This window comes from Drosophila melanogaster, chromosome 3R (genome assembly GCF_000001215.4).
Source record: "Drosophila melanogaster chromosome 3R".
NCBI classification, from domain to species: domain Eukaryota; kingdom Metazoa; phylum Arthropoda; class Insecta; order Diptera; family Drosophilidae; genus Drosophila; species Drosophila melanogaster.
The window spans coordinates 20,913,372-20,933,366 of record NT_033777.3 but is presented as its reverse complement, the minus strand read 5'-3'; the positions used below and the strand labels follow the sequence as shown (position 1 = coordinate 20,933,366).

At 42.7% G+C, this 19,995-nt stretch overlaps 2 protein-coding genes across 5 annotated transcripts in view; one reads left to right on the top strand and one right to left on the bottom strand.

The window, feature by feature from the left end:
* Positions 1-19,995, top strand: part of CG31191 (uncharacterized protein) — a 36,318-nt gene that overhangs the window by 12,164 nt on the left and 4,159 nt on the right. For both annotated transcript variants that reach the window (NM_169935.2, NM_001104380.3), the window contains exon 2: positions 2,422-3,204. In NM_169935.2, coding sequence (NP_732570.1) covers positions 3,135-3,204 — 70 coding nt within the window. In that variant the 5' untranslated portion in view covers positions 2,422-3,134. The remainder of the gene's footprint in view (positions 1-2,421; positions 3,205-19,995) is intronic.
* Positions 4,154-19,071, bottom strand: hdly (hadley). Of its 3 annotated transcripts, NM_001104381.3 has the most exons (8): positions 18,959-19,071; positions 7,265-7,445; positions 7,115-7,202; positions 6,677-7,022; positions 6,390-6,610; positions 5,901-6,179; positions 4,607-4,687; positions 4,154-4,529 (listed from the first exon to the last, which is right to left on the bottom strand). In NM_001104381.3, exons 2-8 carry the CDS (start codon positions 7,421-7,423, stop codon positions 4,366-4,368), a joined length of 1,338 nt encoding a protein of 445 aa, NP_001097851.1. In that variant the 5' UTR covers positions 7,424-7,445; positions 18,959-19,071; the 3' UTR covers positions 4,154-4,365. The 3 variants fall into 3 exon arrangements, with proteins under 3 accessions (NP_001097851.1, NP_001262789.1, NP_650929.1); NM_001275860.1 differs by lacking the exons at positions 4,154-4,529; positions 4,607-4,687 and having other exon boundaries at positions 4,997-6,179; NM_142672.3 differs by lacking the exons at positions 4,154-4,529; positions 4,607-4,687 and having other exon boundaries at positions 5,743-6,179.

Here is a 19,995-nt window from a genome sequence, read left to right as displayed (position 1 = left end):
TTAAGCCACGTCGCAGTTCACAACACACACACAGACACAGACACACACGTACGCAGAAGGACCTTCCATACATCGCAGTGTGTATGTATTCATCTATTGGATATATATATGTATATGCAGCGCGGGACTTTGATCTATCCACGGGCGAATCAGGAGCAGAGTCGGGCCAGGAACTTGTCTAACATTTTGACGCCTTAATCCGTTCCTTTAACAAACGGGTGGCGGGGCAGAAGTCTAGCTTAAACTTAAAGAGCTGCTTGTCTACGCTTCAGTTGGCCAAGTGCGAACTGAGATTCATTCGAACTGGCACACGGATATCCCTGGGCACGTGTGTGTGTGTGTGTCTGTGTGCATATCTGTGTGGCGTATCTGTGTGTATGCTGCTTTTTGTGTTCTTTTCTGGTGTCGTGTTATGGTAATTCACATGGAGGCCGATTACACGCAACATCTGCAGGACGAAAAGGAGCTTGTGCCTGAAAACCGATCTAGTGCAGTTCCATTCCGCATTTTCATTGAAAACATATATCAAACAAAGTGACAGGTTCAACACTAAGGTTTCCATACATTAAAATCAATACTTTTATGTACCCTATTTTAAGCTATTCAAAGTTTGTATTGTACATTTTCTAAACTTTTAGATAAACTTTAAATATAGTTATGAAGTCCCAATCATAAAATAATTATCTTAAGTGTTTTCAAATTGATAATTATTGATTTTACATTGGATTATATACTGAAGCTTTAGCTCACTAGATTTTATGATGACAAATATTTTTTTTTCGATTTCACAAGCCATTTAGAAGTCATTAGCAAAATCAAACCATTTAAGCTTATAGCCTAGGGCTTACAATAAATAATCCCTTAAAAGTGCTCACTCATTAGGTACCCAAATCTATTAACAGGCTATGATATTTAAAGTTAATTCGGTATTGCTGTAAAATCGTGGTCAAGAAGAAAGCAAAAATGTTGAAAATATGCAGGCAAATGATAGCAATTGGTGCACAAGAATCAGCTTTGTGTGTGCGGGGCCAAGTGCAGAGTTGGAAACACCAGCTGGTGCTGACCAGGAGGAGGGCGGACTCCTTTCCGAGAATCCCATTAACTTAAATTGCATTTGGCTCGGGTCGGATCGAGTTGTCTTTGAGCGAGCATCTGCCTTATTTGCGAGTGCTGATTTGCCACCTGGGACTTGCAGGCTGCCTGACTGGCTGGCAAACTAGCTGTAGCTGGCTGGCCGGCCATAATTCAATAGTGCATCGCACCGATGCAGCTGCAATTCTATTTGCCTGGCCCACATGTATTGTCGCTGACTCGATTTGATGCGCTTCCAGTTAATCAATTGATTTTACCATCGGCAACTTGGCACAACCTGGCGCAACCTGTTGAACTGTCGCCAGGCAACGATGTGGATGGCCCCCTCGATTGCAGCATCTAATTCAATATGCACTGATTCTATTGCCGATGTCTGGGTATTATTGCATTGCCTGTTCGATGATTTGTCGAGTTTGACTTGCGAGGAAAAGTAAAGTGAGCCCTTAAGAGCGCAAAAATCAGTTTCCAACTGGGTAAACAAATGTATTTCCCCATACTTCCCGGACCTAATTAGTTTTTCTTGGAACTAGAAGGGCTCCTTCATGACTTCGCTTCATTAAATTTTCAATTGTCGGCGCGACTTAATCAATTTTGATTGTCAAACATCGACTAATCCTTGACACTTGCCGCCCAGACATAGATATTAATGGCCTTTCTCTGTGAATCTTAATGCCCGGCCATTAGAGGCGATTACTGTGCGGTTGTTTTTGTAGTGGCTGGGTATGTGGCGCCCAACGGCGAGTGTGTGGTCAGTTTTTGTGTCCTGGCGTTTTACAGGAAATCAATGGACTGACCGCCCAAGGGGCGTAAAATTTTATTAGCGCAAAATGATTTCATGTGCCAAATATTTGGCAAAATTGACGCCGACGATGGCCGAGCTGTCCCAAATGGCGTTGCTAATGGCGGACATTAACGGGGCGTATGCGCAATCTGCGTTGTCATGCAGGACACGCGTCGACACTGGAATTGGCTTTAAGTGCACTTTGCCCCAAATCCCGCTACACTTGTGTGTGCTTTTGTGTGTACATGCAGTTAATGTCCGCTTATCAATGGGACACAATAGCGATTACGTAGCACAGTTCACCACATCTTTTTGGGGGTGGTCGTATATTGATCTATATGAAATTGTAGGGGATTACGCTTACCAGAAATCAGTAATCTTAAGTTTTATGGAAGAAAAAAATATTAATCTACATTTATATAAAATTTAATCGATTTGATTATTATACATACATATTATTATTCAAAATACTGAATGCGGTGCATTTCTTACAGCAACCAAATTTCAACATACAGAATAATTGTAACAAATATATTGACATTTTTCAGGTATTTGGTACAACAGTGACCACCGCGATTGGGTACGCGTTGCCGGACGATAGTACCCATTGTACCCTGTCAAAGGGTTGAGACCATCATCACTGCGCAAATCATCCTCCGCCAGCAGCAGCAGCATCAACAACGCCTGTCCCCCACCGCCGCCCACGCCGCACCAAGTGAATCCCGCCAGCAGCAGCAGCAGCACTCCGCCCCATTCCAATTCTAATTCCCAGCATCCGTATCCGCATCCACATCACCATCCACTGCCGCACCACCCGCAGTACCAGAACCACCAGCACAGGCGCAGCAGCAGCTCCAGTCACACCAGCCACGCGGAAAACTCAAGCGGCTTGGCCACGAAACCGGCCATCAATTTGCTGGCCAATCATCTGCAGGCCAACTACTTTGAGTTCCCGCCCACCGCTCCTGTCCAGGCGTCGTTGCACCACAGCGGACGCACCGCAGTCTCCACGCCGTCCCTGAACTTGCAGCAGCACCACCACCACCAGCATCCGCACCAGCAGCAGCAGCAGCAGCAGCAGCAGCCCCCCTGCACCACAGTCAGTGGTCAGTACAGCTCGGCTGTTGCCAGAGCGGCTGCCTCCACGGCCTGCGCGCTCCTTGCCACGTGCCACGTGTCCAGGGATACCGATCAGCAGCCGCCCAATCACCAGACACACCAGCCTCAGAACCCGGAGTACCTGCAGCCGACCGCAAGCAAAATGGGGCGACGCGAGATAAAGCGCTCTAATACCAGTGGCTCCACCACTAGATCCTACGACAGCGGAAGCGGTAAGTAGTCCATGCACTAAGAAAAACCGCAAATCACTTTGAAATTCACTACATTTGGACTTTAAGATCATTATGGTTGTTTAAATTGTTTTCAACTCTACTCAATGAGTTTTAGGATCTTTAAATGGTTTACTTAACTTATAAAGTATCTAGAATACAATGATGCAGTTTAATAATTTGAATCGTAAAAAGGCAAACTATAATATTTTAAAAAGAACAAAGAGAGATACTTCCGAAAAGTTTGAGTTTCATTAAGTTTCCTCACCCCAATCATATAAATAAGTTGCGAATTTTCCTGCAAAAAGGTTAAGACTAGTAGCGACCAAGTGCCGTGGACTTAATTCCTGCCAAACGTAAGCCCATCACGGATGCCCTCAAAAAATACTTAAGAAACGGATCCATTCAGCTGAACAAAATTCGAAAAGGGGGCGTTGGGCGTGGCTCTGCGTAATCGCCTTACGTCCTGCGATTGGGTTCCTGAATACCACGGGAAATGACATTAGGCTGGCAAATTAACTCAGCGGAGATTTGTTGTCAAGCTGTCGCTGTCCTGCTTTGTACCGTTATCTAGGACCTTTTCTCGAGAGGTGTTGGGGAAAAGGACTACAGCTGGCGATAGAAAAGAAATAAATGAATGGAAGGGAGGTGAAAACCTTCGATTGCGACCACCAATTGCACGGAAATTAGTTTCTAGAAATGCAATTGCTTACTAGGTAGTAAACAATTAATCCTAAATTTATGCAATCCATCTTCAATGAAGTGTAAAGTAATAAAACATTTAAGTCAATTGGAAAACAAATAAGCAAAAAACGGGCATCCCTCCCCTTTCAAAAGACAAAAAGGCATAAGAGAAATAATTAACTTTAATTGGTTGCCTTAACTGCTTTAATTGAAAATGTCTTTTTTTTACACATATACCGACGAACCATAAATAAAAAATCGCTAATTTGGTTAGTTCAATACAGAATATCCTTTAATAATTTGGGCCAGCCCCACTGGCAAAGCCGACTAGAAGTTATTTATTATTTAATAAGGAAGTTCCAAGACTAATCCGGGAATCCTAAAAGTTGCAAATGGGGCTATCAAAACGCAAGGCTCGTGAAGCAGGCAAATTTGCAATGTATATGTGGACACATGGGGGACCATTGACATACTCGTTTCCTAGGAGCAGGTTGAGATAATGGTCGCGATGTTCTCGCTGCAGCCGTGGTGATGGAAACATTCGTACTGGGATCCAATATTTCTCTGGGAGCAGCAGAGCTTCGAGGCCCGCTGGCACTTGCTGTTTTCCTGGTAGCCGATGTCCTGGGGAAACTGGAAGGCGCCTGCAAGGGAAGCGGGATTCGAATGTCGGTCAGTGAATGGCGGACGTGGGTTTTGCGGTTTGTTTTGCCAGCCTTACCTTTCCTGGATGACGGACGACGGCCTGGCATGGATGGGGCAAACACGGGCGGTGAGAATCCGACTAGAGGCACGAGTTCAGCTGCAATTAAGAGGCATCGGCATGTAAACCATGGGCTAAGGTGCAAGTTGGTGGGTGCTCGATGGTGTATGACTATGTTTGTGTGCACTCTCGCCAATTGGTAGCCTCTGTTCGTGAGCTCCATTAATGAAACAACGCTCTTGAGTTTGGGCTTTAATGAGCAACAGCAACTGGAGCTCATACACCGCGAAAAATGATTGGGAATTTATTATAACAATTGCGGTTTTATTGCGAATTAGTAAGGATCTCTTACGTTGGCGTATTACTTTTATTAATCTGATTATTCAAGATATTTGATGTTACCAAAGTACAGGGAAGTACATACATATCTCTATGAAAAGTTAATTTACGCTTAGTATATCACCATATCATTTGGTTCTGTGTACGTGTGCATGCATGTGCCAATTATGAAGGAACAAGATACATAATTATATCCTTTAGTGTGTTTCCAAAACAATCCAGCTGCAATTGGATTTGTAGGTGTAAATTGTGTTCTGCGGCACGATATAGACGGCCAATTAAAAAATATGCCATCAATGGCCAGTGGACTCCTGGCAGCTGGTTAATTGATATGGCTGAAGGGATTGTGTAATTGCAATTGAATTGAGAGCGATGTAATCCGGCTGGACACTCGATTGGCAACCAATTAAACAAACATATTCAAGTCGTAAGAGTAAATGGATAAATTTTAATTTGGTTTTTGGATGTAACGAAGTGGATGCGATAATTGACAGCACAGCTGAAAAAATATATGTGTGTGGCAGTTGGAAACCAAACCCTCTGTTAGTTGTGTCCTTCACCGGGTTATGGAAGCTTGAATAAAAAGAAGAAAAACACATAAAAGGATGGTACAGTCGAGTGTCCCGACTGTGAGATACCCATTACCATATCTACGCACCCTTAGAAATCTCCACATTGTATCAACATTTAAAGTATTCAAACGAGTAACGCATTTGATTAGCATTGTTATTCAGCATTGGTGTACTCTTCAATATTAAAGTTCAATTATTCACGACAGCCTTTTAGTGATACTGTTACGCTTTAAAATTCGAAATATTGTTATGCAAATGCTAGTGGTGTATATTTACAAATGCTATAACTTAATCTATGTTTAAAATAAATTAAGCTTGCGTTTGAGACAATCTGAGCAAGTCAGTGGATCAATTCAATGCTCATTGGTTTTGGAAGGCGTCCAGGACCTTGGTGAGCGCACCTTGCTTCACGCCCTCATCGGCACACGGATTGATGTCCCAGAAGGCTCCATGGCATCCGAACTCCTCGAAGCAGTTGTACCGCACCTTCTTGCTCTCGCCCGTGCAGCAGTTGACGATCGCCCACACACACCTGCTGACCTTGGGCTCACTATCGACCCCCCCTGTTTGTGGGACAGGCCTTGCGTTGGGCCGCATGGTGGGCAGTCCCACAACGGGGGAGCGGGTGGGGGGCGGCCGGCGTATGCTGTTCGACGGACGCCACGATGGTGCCGAGGTCACTATTCAGAAAAGTTGGTAAGAGGTCAGGTCGATTGGAAAGACAAAGCGATAGTCGTAGAGAGCAAATTGAGAAGCGGTTAGCTGCCAATGGCCTATGTTAATCACGTTTTGAACGAGTTCAGTCATTTTTAAAACTTTAACATACCCGAAAAGTCATTTTTTCAACTGATATAAGCTTAAGGGAATTAAGGGTATGTTACTCAACTTACCAAAGTCACTATCATTGATTTGAAAGATTGGCCTGGCAGTAGTCGTAGACGAACGGTTGTAGATCGAGAAATCCGCATCCGCTTGATTTGAATTGTGTATTAAATCGAATTCTCCTCTAGAATCGACCGAGTCTGGCGTTGGGATATTCTCTTGGCCCTGATTCCTACGATTCGGAGGCCCCACCAGATGGGGTTTCTTACCCTTCACTGAAATGCGAAAACTGAAATGGTTGAGGAAATAACCATGTAAGTGCTTATCCATTCCACTGAATGTGCATTATTCTTACTGCGTATAAGTTAAGGGAGACACAAATTTTATTTCCGGAGTGCCATAGTAGTATTGCAGGACTTTCTCAAAGCTTACAGGAGCCTGTCGTCGCTGGCGACTGTGGTACTTCTTGGGATGCTTAGCCAGCCACTCTTCCTTGATGGGTTCCGCCAGTTGGGCAGCCCCAACTTTGCTGTGTGGGAGAGCCTTGAGGTCCTCTTCCAGGACGATCGGCTTGTCGGGCAGAATATCGAAAAGGATCTGGTCCTCCTTCTTTTCTGTTCCAGTTACTTGCTTTGCATGATGGAGCCGCGTCCGCTTATGCTTCTTGTGGTGACTAGGATTTGTTTCGCTTTTTGTTGGATCTATGCGAAAGGATAGTACATATTAAACATATGCATAGCATAAATAGGAAAAGGTCAGATTTCAATGACGTTCTGTATTTTCTGGTTCTCACCATAATCCTCGCTGACGAAGTCCTCCTTGTACATGATAACCGGATGATCTTCTTGCATGACACCGTTCACTATTTTAACCTTATGGATCTGCCAAAAGGGAGATTGTTATGAACGCCGGATTGGATTTCACGCTCGACCCGGACACAAACCTCCACATTGTCGGCATCCGGCGGAATGATGGCCAAGTCGCTCTCGTCCTCTTGCGAAGGACGACCGTTGGTCCTGGCCACCAGGCAGAGCAGCAGGACAAACAAGAGAGCCGGAAGTCTGCGGCTGGTGCTGCCACTGGACAGCGAAGTTCGATTCATCTCCTTCGGTTGGCTGGCGGGTCTGCAATTGGCAGCCAGCAAAGATTGTGCATTAGTTCAACTTTGTTCCTGCAGTTCAATCTCAATTATGTACTTGACCCTGCAACCCTTCCCCCCCCCCTCAACCAAACAAAAAAAAAAAAAAACACAAATAACATTCCCCCGAAACTCAAAACTCAAACACACATCAGGCAGGACAGCCGCCGTTGGCAAAGTTTTGAAGTTGTAAATTTTGTTGCGGTTTCGTTTTTGGCTTCTGGCTTCTGGCTTCTGGTATCGGGATCAGGATCTGGCTTGGCTCGGTTTGCCCCGGCTTGGTTTTGGGGTTTGTTTTAAATTAGACATCAAGTTGAGTTCAATTTTTCTTGGCTTTTGCCGCCCGTTCTGCTCTGTGGCAAACTTTTGAATTACTTTCGTTGGGTTTCTGTTTTGCTTTTTACTTGCCACCCCCACTCACCATCCTCATTCCTTATTTTATTTTATTTCTTTTTATAACTATTTCATTTTTTCTCGGCCACTTTGGAAGCTGCCAGTCGTAACCCAATGAGTTCCTGTTCCCCGAGCGTTTCCAAGCGGAAAAACTTGTTCGACACCGCACACAATGGCCAAGCACTCTAGCCGCCTTTAGCCTTTTAATATTCCAAAGCACACTATTTTTGTGCTATTTCTGTTGTTCGAACTAACCTACTGCTAAATCGAATATGTTCTTACACTTTGAATGTTGGAATCAGACTGCAGCAAATGCCTAAATGTGCTTTGATATAGGTGAGAAAATACTGAACAGATGTTTTGAAATTTGGATGTCTCATTTTCTCAGCCGCGATAAGAAAATACCTTCGATTTGGCAAACAAGATATCACCGAGGTTCTACGTCATAGATTAAATGACAATACATTTATTGAGAATTCTTAGGAAGAAGCACGTAATTTCACTATAATTTCCCTGACAGCTTTGCTATTTTCAGAACACTTTGAGGAGCATTTGAATCATTGGTACACATTTTAATTGTTAGTATTAAATGTTTTCGTTTTGTTATCGTTGGTCTATGAATCATTCTAATCATAGTACACATTTGGTTGATTCCTATTTCCCTTTTGGTGGTTGGCTCATGGGTTCATTTTTGTTATTAAGTAGAAAATTTCGAACTGTCTTTTCCGCTAACAAGACAACCAATTAGAGAAGAAAAAGCATTGGCTTACCAGCTAGGGAGAAAACCTGAAACCGTAGGAATTCATCTAGTGGATGTTAGAGGAAAAAAAAGGGCGTGGAACTTCGGATGATTTATATACTATGTTAGATCATAAATAACCCGAACCCGAACATTCTGCATGGCAATCATATTATTAAGTTTTTGGTGTGTAATTGAAAATTCTTTCACTGACGAGTTGACTAACTTAATTTGCTCGTAATAATTACCAAACTGTTTGCATATTTCGCCCCAACATTTTTGCGGTGATTGCAAAATTTTAATTTGTTGTGAATCAGAAGGGAACAACTAGGGGCGAAAAAAAAAGAAATAAATTTGGCAAAATGCATTTCCTTCTTCCGGCAGCAGTTGTTGCCCATAAAAGTATGCTAACGGATTCCCCGATGCAACTCCATACACATTGTGCATATCCTCTACTCACACACACAGCAGCACTTTTATTGAAATCCTGGACAACGGGGTGCTGAGCCACACAAGTAAACCGGTTTATTGAAGCTGAAAATATTGGGTCAGAACACGAACGGCAAGAACATAAGAACCTGAAGCAGCAAGCACTAAAACTCGATTCCCAAATTTGTGAATAGCCAACGGAAATTGTAAGTTTGTTGGCGAATAGCCAACCCCATTTGTTGCTACAACAACGGCAATTCGAGCGTGCCACAAGTGGCCGATGTATAAATGAGCATGGAAAACAAGCTGGCAAAAAGGGGAAAATCAACAAGCGGCTGGCGCTGCATCATAAATATGAATAAGCTGGAAAATAAAAGCACCAAACACACATGCTACTTTCCTCTTAACTGTCCATAGAACTTCTATTAAATATTCAATTTTAATATTATCACTGACAGTGGGAACAATACCAAAAATTCGCACTTAATTGGTTTTCTGTGAAATATTCTATATTCAGCTTGGATGATTTTTTTTTGCCAATGACCGCAATTTTCGGTCACTGACAGCTTTTCGACTTTTGTATTATTTTCAGTTTTTTTTTTTTTTTTTGCCCTCAGTAATCCAATTTGATGGGCCATATGTTGACTACCAGTTTGCATAAGGTATATTTTTAGCATGGTTAAGTGAATAACTGGCAGCCCTGCCTAATTGGATTTAGTTGATGTGATAAAAAGTGGAATAACCCATCAAAATTTGGGTAAAGAAAATCCCCTGACAGGCCAAAAAACAGCTCGACCATTAGCCATATGAAATATGACGCTTTTAATTAAGCCAGAGCCAAATGGTGCATTATTCATAGCACGATTGCTGTCCACTGACAATTTTCATAATTATATGCAAAGTCCTTGCAGCGCTCACCTCAGCGCACAGTCGGTGGCACTGCAGCGACCATTTGTGGCGCTTCACAAAGGCAAATTAAATTTCAAGAGTATGTTGCCACAAAAAGGACCCTTTCCGAGTTTTGCCATCCACATTGACACCAGCGGCAAACCTTATACCACATACGCCCCGTATCCACCAGGCCAGGACACACATAAAGCCGAACGTCGATTACCACTCATTAGAAAGTTATCGGCAACGGGGCGAATGCAATTTAACCTACTGCCACCTCCAGGTATCAGGAGCCCAGCTGAACCCGGACGAACTGTGACCTGGGCCGGAACACGGAGCCGCTGCCCGTAAGTGCGCCCATTGTGGCCCCGAAAAGATGATGTGGGCAGCCGAGTGTGGCGCACCTCCTGCTCCTGTCGCCAACAAGCTGCCAACGAGGTCGATTGCACTGGCCAACAACAGAGAGAGTTCAAAACCACGAAAATATTTTAGAAGATTTTAGGCGGCAAAAGATATGTTTTAGAATTTCACATTCATTTCAAGTTAACTATATTTCTTATCTTAATATTTTAAAAAATTGTAATTACAGAGTAAATTGACTACAAAAGACAATTTTTACAAAAAATATATATCTTGACGGTGATATATAGACATTCTTAGATGCTTCCATACATTATTCCCGAGTTCTTCTTATTAGGCTCACGTTTAAAACATATTCGGTCCTAAACACAAAAATGAATTTTTATGGACTCGTAAACGTAGTTTATTGATAAGCAATCTCTATGAAAAAAATCAATTTCCTTGGACAGGGAAAAGCCCAAAATTTTACTGCCCAGTGTCGTAGAAGCAACATGTTCCGTGGCCTCCTCCTTTCGATACTTTGTTTTGCTGACCAGTAACTGAATAGCGGGCAAAGCCATAAAGTGGCACGGAAAATCGGATTTCATTAGTTTTTTATTTACTCAAATATAGATATAGATAGGGTATACTTTAGCGGTGGGGCTGCGCAAACATCCGGAAATGTTCGATCGGAGCCAGGGCTGCTAATTGATATGGAAATTCGGTTGCTGGCCCTGGGCGAGCAAGCACAAACTCATCAAAGTCGGAAAACTCATTGCAGATGCGATTAAAGGCAAACACAGTGGGGAAAACATGCAGCGAGGTAAGAAGATGCTTCAATCGGGACTGGCCTCGTGCCATATTGAGTCCACTGTTTGCTCTGACCTAAAAATACGCAATAAACGGCTTGGCTTTTTTCTTGGTACGCTCATCATGACGCCGATGCTAATGATCAGCAAAAAATTGTGAGTAAATCCCCCTCTGCAAATATAATGATTATTAAGTTTTTTAATACTTTTTGTGCGTACCGAGTGTTTGCGGTTTGCCCTGATGGTATTTTCTTCGAAAGAATTCGCTCATAAATTGTTTATGCCAGAGCAACACGTGGCGATGGCGTTAGATGTGGTTGCCTTTGTTCCACCTAATTGGCTTAGAGCATGACGTCGCCACAGAGGCGAAGACAGAGTTATCCTGGGCGTATCCCTAGCACTATTCATGTGTCAAAGTGTCACACATCACGGCGAGGCACGTAGATGCAACGCCAACAGAATGCAAATGCCGTCAGGTGGTGGCATCCACATGAAAGCAATCCAATTCGAAGCATACTGCATAATTGTGATGTTCCGGTCGATGTGAGATCAATGTGGGTCACTCCTGCTGTTCGAATGCAAGGGGATTGTAATTAAGGTTGCACCGACCACATGGCGAATGCGTAATGCGATTTGGCCGCTCAATGGTGCGTATACGTAACATGGCCCTGGCCAGCCGTCGCCCGCTTTTTTCGCTCTCTGTTTTTTTTTGTCTTCCTCACCAAACTTTTGTTTCGGTGTTTTTGTTATTTAATGCACACACAAAAAACACCACCATTGTTGCCGTTTGTGATTTTGATCTGACTGGAAGCCTGCCCTGCAGGCCAACGACAGCCAACTTTTCTTATTATTGTTCAAAATGAAATTTATGCGGCACGCACACTACACACTGACACACACACAGAGCAAAGTGGGGCATCATCAACCACCAGTGGAAAACAATGCAAGTGGAAAATGTTTTTCCCCATTTCTGTCAGGTTTTTGTTGCTCATTCCGGGTCGAAATGTAGGCAGTACATTGCAATATTTTTCTATAAAACATCTGGCCGATTTGAAGGAGGATACATACTATAGACACGTTTCAGTGATCAGTTGCATCGAGAAATGTCAATTGGCTTCACCTTCGGCCCGATTCAAGGGATTTGAGTGGTCTGGTTGATGTTGGTACGCCTCGGAACTTACTTATCAAGGTAGCCGGGTCTTTCAACGTACATCAGGGAAGTCGGCGCACAAAGGATGGCCAGTGCAGCATGTATACCAACTGTCATTGGGCTTTGTCCTGTATGTTCTGGTTGGTCCTAGCTGATGGCAACAAACAGGCACAATAACGAGGGGAAACAAAAACAGACTGGCTGACACATTCATGGTAACTTAACTTCATTCCAGATGCCCGACATTCGAGATTTGCCATGTGACAGCGGCACGAGCCGCAAACGAAAATTGCGAAAATTACGGGCAATAGCAGGAGGAGGAAGAGGAGGAGGTGGGATCAAAGGGAATGGGTGGAGCTTGGGTGGCCAGGAAAACAATATCAACATGTTAAAAGCACAACAAGTGCCAGTCTGCAAGCACTAGGTGGTTATGGTCTGGAAGAGCTGGTGCTCCACAACCACTTGAAGTGCCGCCAAAGTTGATGGCACTTTGTGAGCAACCACTTGACTACTTGGCTACTTGGCTGCAGTTCTAATTGCAAAAGTTAGGCAAAGCCGAAGCTAAAGCCAGCGAAATTATATGCACTCAGCCAGCGGGATCCGAATGTCTTGGCCAAGAGGAAGGGGCAAGAACATAAATATCCTTGCCGCGGCAAAGTGTACGAGAAAGAAATGGTAAATGTCAGTGGCAGCCTGTCGTTATGAAGTATAACAGAAGATGGCGATTACCAGCCCAGGTATTTTGTCCCTGCCATCCCCATCCTCCGCGAAGCACGGCCAATTCGCTTAATTGTTATGTCAACGCCTGGCCCACGCGGCGTATGATAAATGCCCCTCAGTAAGCAGCTGTGCTTACAGCTACTTACAAAGGCGTATTCATTGTCCCACCGACAAACGCCCTAAGCACTCTGCGCGTCCTGCAGGCGGATCGGCTCAACTGTCATCCGGCAAATCGTCGTTTTTATTCTGCGTGATTTGCATTTGTTGCTCGGATTAAAGACACCACGGAGATTCACGATTGCCGTGTGCTCTCAGTGAATTTTATGTACTACTTTTTGTGGACGTGAACTTTGGGGTCAGCTATTTATTTATTTATTATTTTCATTCAGAGAATGAAAGCATTTGTTTTAATTGCCTGTGTTTATACCAAATCATGCATACAGAAATTTTAGAATTGTTATATGACTCTCATGCAAATGAAAATGCGCTTATTTCCATTTATACCTTTCTGGCCAATGAATGCATTCGTCGTCGATGAATTTCAAGCTGATATTATGTGATTCGGGTGGGTCTGGCCTCTGTCTGTCTGACAGTGAGGCTAACCTAATAATGTCCTTCGTCGAATGGCAGGATGTTGGTTCAACTGTCGACCGAGCGGGCAACGCACAATTGACAGCTAAATTGTCTGTCAATTTGTCTCGCTGGCTGGATGCGTTATCCTGTCCATTCCGCGTGCATACATATGAGTGGGTTTGTGTGTGAGTTTGTGTTGCGGCCATTGTTTAGTTTGGCCAGAGCTGACAGATTGCCATTATGGTGGCCGCTGTAGCCGTTACTCACTGTTGGTTACCACTTATTGCTGATGCTGCACGCTTCCGCATTTGTGCGGCTGCTAAACTGCGGCTTCAATTGGAATGCCAGGCAGCCTGTCCTTTGTCACTCCTCGTATGGATATGACCCTCAATATATTTGTGTAGCCCGCTCCTCGTTATCCGAGCTCATTTTGCCTCGCAGCTCTGAATGCCAAAGTTCAAACGGTGGCTCAACGGCCCGAGTAGAAGGGATCCCATCCCGTCCCATTCTGATTTCATCTTCCTGTCTCCGATTTTCGGGACCCATGTGCGCCTTGCGAGAACTTCGCTTCGTTTGCTACGCATTTGTTTGTGTATTTGGGCACACGTCTATTTGTGTTCCCTGTCGGGCCTACTATACATACTGCCAAGGACAAGGACGAATCCGAAGGATTTGCAACCTCCTCACATGAGCGTGTGTGTGGGTCTCTTTGAGTAGCTTGTGTTTGCTCAACTGCGGCGAGGGCGGCAGTTTCTTGAATAATGCAAAATAGTAGCATCAAATAACGGCACCAAAAGTGACTTAAAGTTTTAATGAAAATGCCATGCTCAGGCAAACATCCCCATTCCCCCCTTCCGAGCCATTACGGCCCCTAAGATTCATACATTAAATTTTAAGTGGCCTTATAGCAATGCGCCGTAGTGCATATTAAATATATCCATAAAATAGGAACCAGCTTCCGCCACCATTAAACCTGGAAATTTTCAAATAATAATTGAATTCGACGCTTCAATTCAATTTAACAGCGAGCAAATTGGCGTTTTGAGCCGAAACTTTAGCTGTCATTTGGGCCCCGGAATTTATGGTCAAATCTAAGATCCCAACTTGACCGAAAATTGTAGCTGCTTATTGATTGAGCCATTTATGTGGCCCACAGAACTCAGCGAGTATCTGTGGATTCCTGTCTGAGACCCATAAACCGAAAGTCCAATGACCACAAACTTTTGCCAAGATGCGGTCCAATCCGGTCACTTGGCCGAAACAAAAATGGTGGCCCAAAATCTACTTAACTTGAGGTTTTCATGTGGATTATTTACAGGTGGGGCCAACCTATTTACCTGCCGAGCAAGAGCATTGCTCATCTCGTATTGCCTCATGCGGTTTACTTTGTTGGAAAACATTTACACAGCTTTAGCATTTCTAATTTCCCATTCATCAGATCTCTGCCATCAATAAACAATGATACTGTGCTCCATTTGAGTTGGCATTTGTCAACCACAATAATGGTGACTAATCCCAAGGATTAGGCATCCATATGACACATTCATGGAAATGCAGTTTGCAGCTTACAATTTGACTACGTTCGAAATGCAGGGGCACCTTGCACAATTTCAATAAATCAGAGGCGTGTCGAAATGTTCGACTTTTCGATGATTGATGGGCCAGTTGGCAGGGGTGTGCCCCCAACAAGCGCCCCAAATTCGGTCAATTAGTCAAACCGAAAGCGTTTTGCGATGCGAAGCTAGTCCTTGCCATCCCGAACTAATTAAAACACGCTGAGCAAACTCGATGGTTCCAGGGATGGGGATTGCGATTGGGCTTGGGTTTCGCATTTCGTATTTCGGGTTACGGGTTTCGGGGAGTGCTGGTAATACAGCACGTGCTACCGGGATTAGCGAGGTCGAGACGTTTAGTTTGTGTTATTGATGGGCGGGGTCGAGCCACGCCCTTTGCATACAAATTCACGTCCGTCGCCGGAAGGTCAGCGGTAATCGAGTGTGACAAACAATGCGAAATTTCGGCAGGTAAAATGTGAAGCGTGTCCAAAAATCGGTAAATACATGTGAGTTCGCAAATGAATCATTCGCATTTCAACTTAATTTAGTGTGATTAGCCATCAGGATTCCCGCTGCAGACAATGGCTTATGGTAATTGCGATGAGCTCGGGTGGCAAGAATGATTGGGAGAGAGTCAGCCAGAGCCATTGTTCATGGGTTTTATATACGTACATATGATCTCATCCTCGTGACATAAAACCATCTAAGCCACTGAGCATGACCAAATACTCAGTGATCTTTTCCTGAGCTCCAAAACTTTGAACCCATTCATAATTTCAGTGGCTGTGTATCTAACAATTGCTGCTCATTAGTCAGCGGATATTAAAATCGCTACTTAGATCTAAATGGCACACGCTATTTTGTCTAATTATACTTGTTTTTATGAACTCATTTGTGGTTTCACGGCTTGACAATGATATTATAATTATACAATTAGAAGGCAGCTTCTTTAAAAAATAAAGTTTAATTGAACAACAAATGTGTATGTGGTTGGAAAAAATATAACTAGGAATCATAAAATATTAAAAAAAAAAATGGATTTGTTTGCTTATTTGGAAATCGCAGTTCGTTAGCTAAGTTACTCATTTTCATCACTAGAGCTTTAACTCAACACCTAATCAATCTAAAACCATTAATTTGTCGTTTTAATTATACGAATTTGCTGAATTTCTTCGATCAAATTACACTTAGACACGATGGAAACTCGAGTTTTAATTGACGACTTCTTAGGTGCTCGAAATTTCCTGGTATTCGAATGAAAACTGAAGGCCGTTGACAGCTAGAGTGATGTTTAGTGCCAAAAAAAAAAAAAAAAACACACACACAAAGAACAGCTATTAAATGGAGTATGCAAATAGTAGGACTGGTTTTGAATTCGATTACGTCAGAGTTTCAGTAAACTGCTGCATGGCATAAACCGTAGTTCTTACTATTTACTGTATGCAAATAGAACTTCTAACGAGTTTGCAGTGCATAAAACGAGGAATTTCCCGGCTTCCGTATCTCAGTAAAATATGATTTCACTCACCGCAGTTGTAAGTGAGTAAGAGGAGTGACAAGCCACAAGGGTCGTGGGAAATATAGTATGTGATCACCCAACCTCAATTCTCGACGCGTGCCTGTGGCTTTGGGCTTAAAGAAAATTTAATACAAGCCAAGTTAGACTGGCCGAGCAATTTGTTAGCTCGTGCAACATGCAATTAAACGGTTGCCGCTGCTTTTATATATATCATAGTATGCCTTAATGGGTAATTATTTTCTTTATAAATAACACTTGCGTTCTGGAAAGTGACCACGATGAGCCATGGGCAAGTTTTAAAGACTCAAGATTCATGACCCGTGTTTGAGCAATGAGTAATATCAGTGGAAGCCCAGGTATTTTGGAAATCCCAAAGTCTACGACTGATAAGGCTAAGACGACGTCAGCAAGCTGCTAAGGGGGAATATTTCAACAGAAAAAGAATAAAGAGGAGTAAAGTCAACAATTAAATACGGCTCAAATAAAAATGAAGCGTAAACTAAAGACAGGGTTCCCCTTCTTAAAGACGTCTGAACTTGAATCATTTGTGGACCAAAAGGGCACACACACAAGTGTAGGCACCCACACATTTGTGTAGACACGTGCAGAGCTTTAATTATGTGCGAAGCGAAATGTATCTTACAGATACTTTCAGCTCCAATGAAGACAATGAGCGGCACGACGACACGTTTCGTTTGCTGTTGGTGAAATTATGTGCTCTTAGTCTCAGACTCGTTCTCAAAAAAGCAGCAAAAGCCCAAAGACAAACAGCATATTTGTGCCCAGACCCCCGCACCGAAAAGCTTACATATGTCGGCTTTTTTTATATATTTCATTTTGTTTGCTTTGTGTTTTGTCAAATTAGCAAAAACTGGTTTACGCAGGTACTCTGCTTAGCTGGAAGCGCGAGGAAGAGCAGCGATGGGAAACTTTGGGGCCAAAAAGACAAACAAAAGCCGTTTTGCTCATTAGCCGTCTCTCCTCCGCTCGGCAGTCAAACAAACTGTGGGTTGTCGTTTTCGCTGATATCAGTGGGTTGGGTGGGAAGGTCGAAAGAGTTTCTAGTCCCGCCGCCATCCGACCGCCCAACCCACCAGCCCACCGCCCCAATTTATCTACCGAATAAGTGATACTGATGTAGTACATCATCAGCTATGAACTGTCGTCAGTTCAGTCGACCAGCCAGTGAAACAGAGCAAGCGGCTTACTTGTGAAGGGTCCTCAGCCTCGAGATATGGGCAAAGATCTGTTACAGATCCAGTTTGCATCCCCACAGTCAGAGAAACGAGTTTAACTGGCTAAAAGATGTGTTTTCCCACCTAAACGGCTGTTCTGATCAATGACAATGGGCATTTCTCTATAATTGTTAAAGGCTTTTCATATTACCATATTAGCTCGCAGCGCCAGTACTTCGATTATTGATTTGTTGTTACCTAACATATAATCAAGTATAAGCCATTTGCTAATGACATTAAAATATAGGTGCGTAAATAAAAAAATCTTCAATGAAATTTATTTGAAATGTGTATATATTCATTATTAAAAAATTTTGAATATAACAAAACTACCAAGTATTATTCTTATTATAAAAATTAATATGACTTTCGAGGGAATGTGCAACATTCTTTCATAAATTTCGCATCAATTGCTCAACAACGAATTAAAAATGTTATCATGAGAGTGTTTTACCATAGGCGAATAGAAATAATCTCTATTTTTTAAAGTGGCGTTATAAAGAAATAAAAATTTTTACTTTACTAAAGCAAGCACGCATTCGAAATATGAGGTAATAAGAAACACCATTAATGTTATCTTGAAAAAAAAAAAATTCTATAAAAATTTGAATATTTAGCAATCCGGCAAAAACCGAGGGCAATATCGAAGTACTGAGAGGGAGAGGGATAAATAACACAAACACGAATTAAATGCGATTTTTTCAGAAATTGCTGCACTGGCAAAAAGCACAAAAGGCCAACTGGTCGAGAGCGAGTCGATAAACATTGGCCGAGTTTGCCAAGCCGCTACCGATACGCCAATCATGAGGCGAAACGCTCGCAAAGCTCATGCCTCACAGATATGGATATGTAGTTGCGATCGAGCGCAGATGGAACAAACAGATATGCTGCGATCTCGAGATACAATAATTTAACTTCAAAACTTCGCACTGGATGAACAACAGTTCTTAGAGAGCCTTTCTATGTTTCTCTTAATTTCATCATTTGACACATGTATTTTCAGTTCAATTGGCGTTCTGTTTATTCTAAAGTTATTTCGGCGCGATGTATGTACTTATATATCTACATATACCAGTGTATGCGTTATATGTATATATTTCGTTTGTTATTTTGCCTTTCTTTGATTTTATCATATATTGTGCTCACTTTTGTTTGTTTTTTCTTTTTTCGTTTTTTGTTTTGCTTTTGTTTTTTATGTTTTTCTCGCGGATCGCGATACAGCAGTGTTTACCGCCAGATTTTCGACTTTGCACTGATGATATTCCTCTTGGCATTCGACTATATGTATAAACTTCGAGCCGAGCAAAAATTAAATAAGCAAATAAGAGCGAACGAGCTGTGTACTCTTTGCCACTCTCTTAAGACAACAATACATCCATTGTAATGCCAGCACCAGACTCATACCAGTTATTGTGATTACTACCGAACTGCTCAAAGTCTTTGCATGTGGATACGTCACGATCGGCGTCAGCGGCCAAAGTCCTTGACCGTAGTAATTTCAGAGACAATTAGAGTTTTCCAAACACCCACAATGCGGGTTCCTTGTGCCGGAATTATGATTCACAGCTGGAAACTGACAGTGCACTTTCCGCATAAGGGCACGCCTCTGTCTGAATCCACAGATGGCCGGGTTTCCAATTAGAATGTGCATCCAAATCCATATAGATGTAACGCCGACTAATTCGCCGCGTTTCAAGTCACCACCAGAATCAGCCATCAACGAGCCCCTTCTGTACTGAGATATGTCACGTTTTGCATGACTTTACGGACGCAGAAACAGACTGACAATGACGAATGCTAATTGCACTTTTCGCCATCTCGACGAAATGCTCATTAAACGGCTCTCAATTGAGGCTGGAGTTTTCCCATTCGTTGCCATAATGGACGTCGTGAAAATGTAGACCCATCGACCAATAAAAACCGAAATGCAAATGAACACACTTTAATGTTTCTTTTAAATTAAAATTTTGCAAGAGGTTTTATGACGCCATTGGAAGTCAACAATTTTTTGAATTTTGTCGTTACTTGAAAATGTTCATTAAACGCTATGGATTCTTACTACTTTTCGTTACTACATAATCATAAGTTTTAATTTTAAAATAATCGAGACTTGAATTAGTTCTGTCATACACAAGCTCCACGTGGTTTAATAAAATACTATTTATATAAATTCTTTCGTTAAA

What these genes read in the sequence shown, in the direction of transcription:
- hdly (NM_001104381.3), bottom strand. Translation starts at nt 7,423, where the DNA reads ATGAATCGAACTTCGCTGTCCAGTGGCAGCACCAGCCGCAGACTTCCG. An exon ending in CTTCGTCAGCGAGGATTATG is followed by an intron (nt 7,023 to 7,114) that starts GTGAGAACCAGA and finishes CCTTTCGCATAG; the next exon opens with ATCCAACAAAAAGCGAAACA. An exon ending in AATCAATGATAGTGACTTTG is followed by an intron (nt 6,180 to 6,389) that starts GTAAGTTGAGTA and finishes TTTTCTGAATAG; the next exon opens with TGACCTCGGCACCATCGTGG.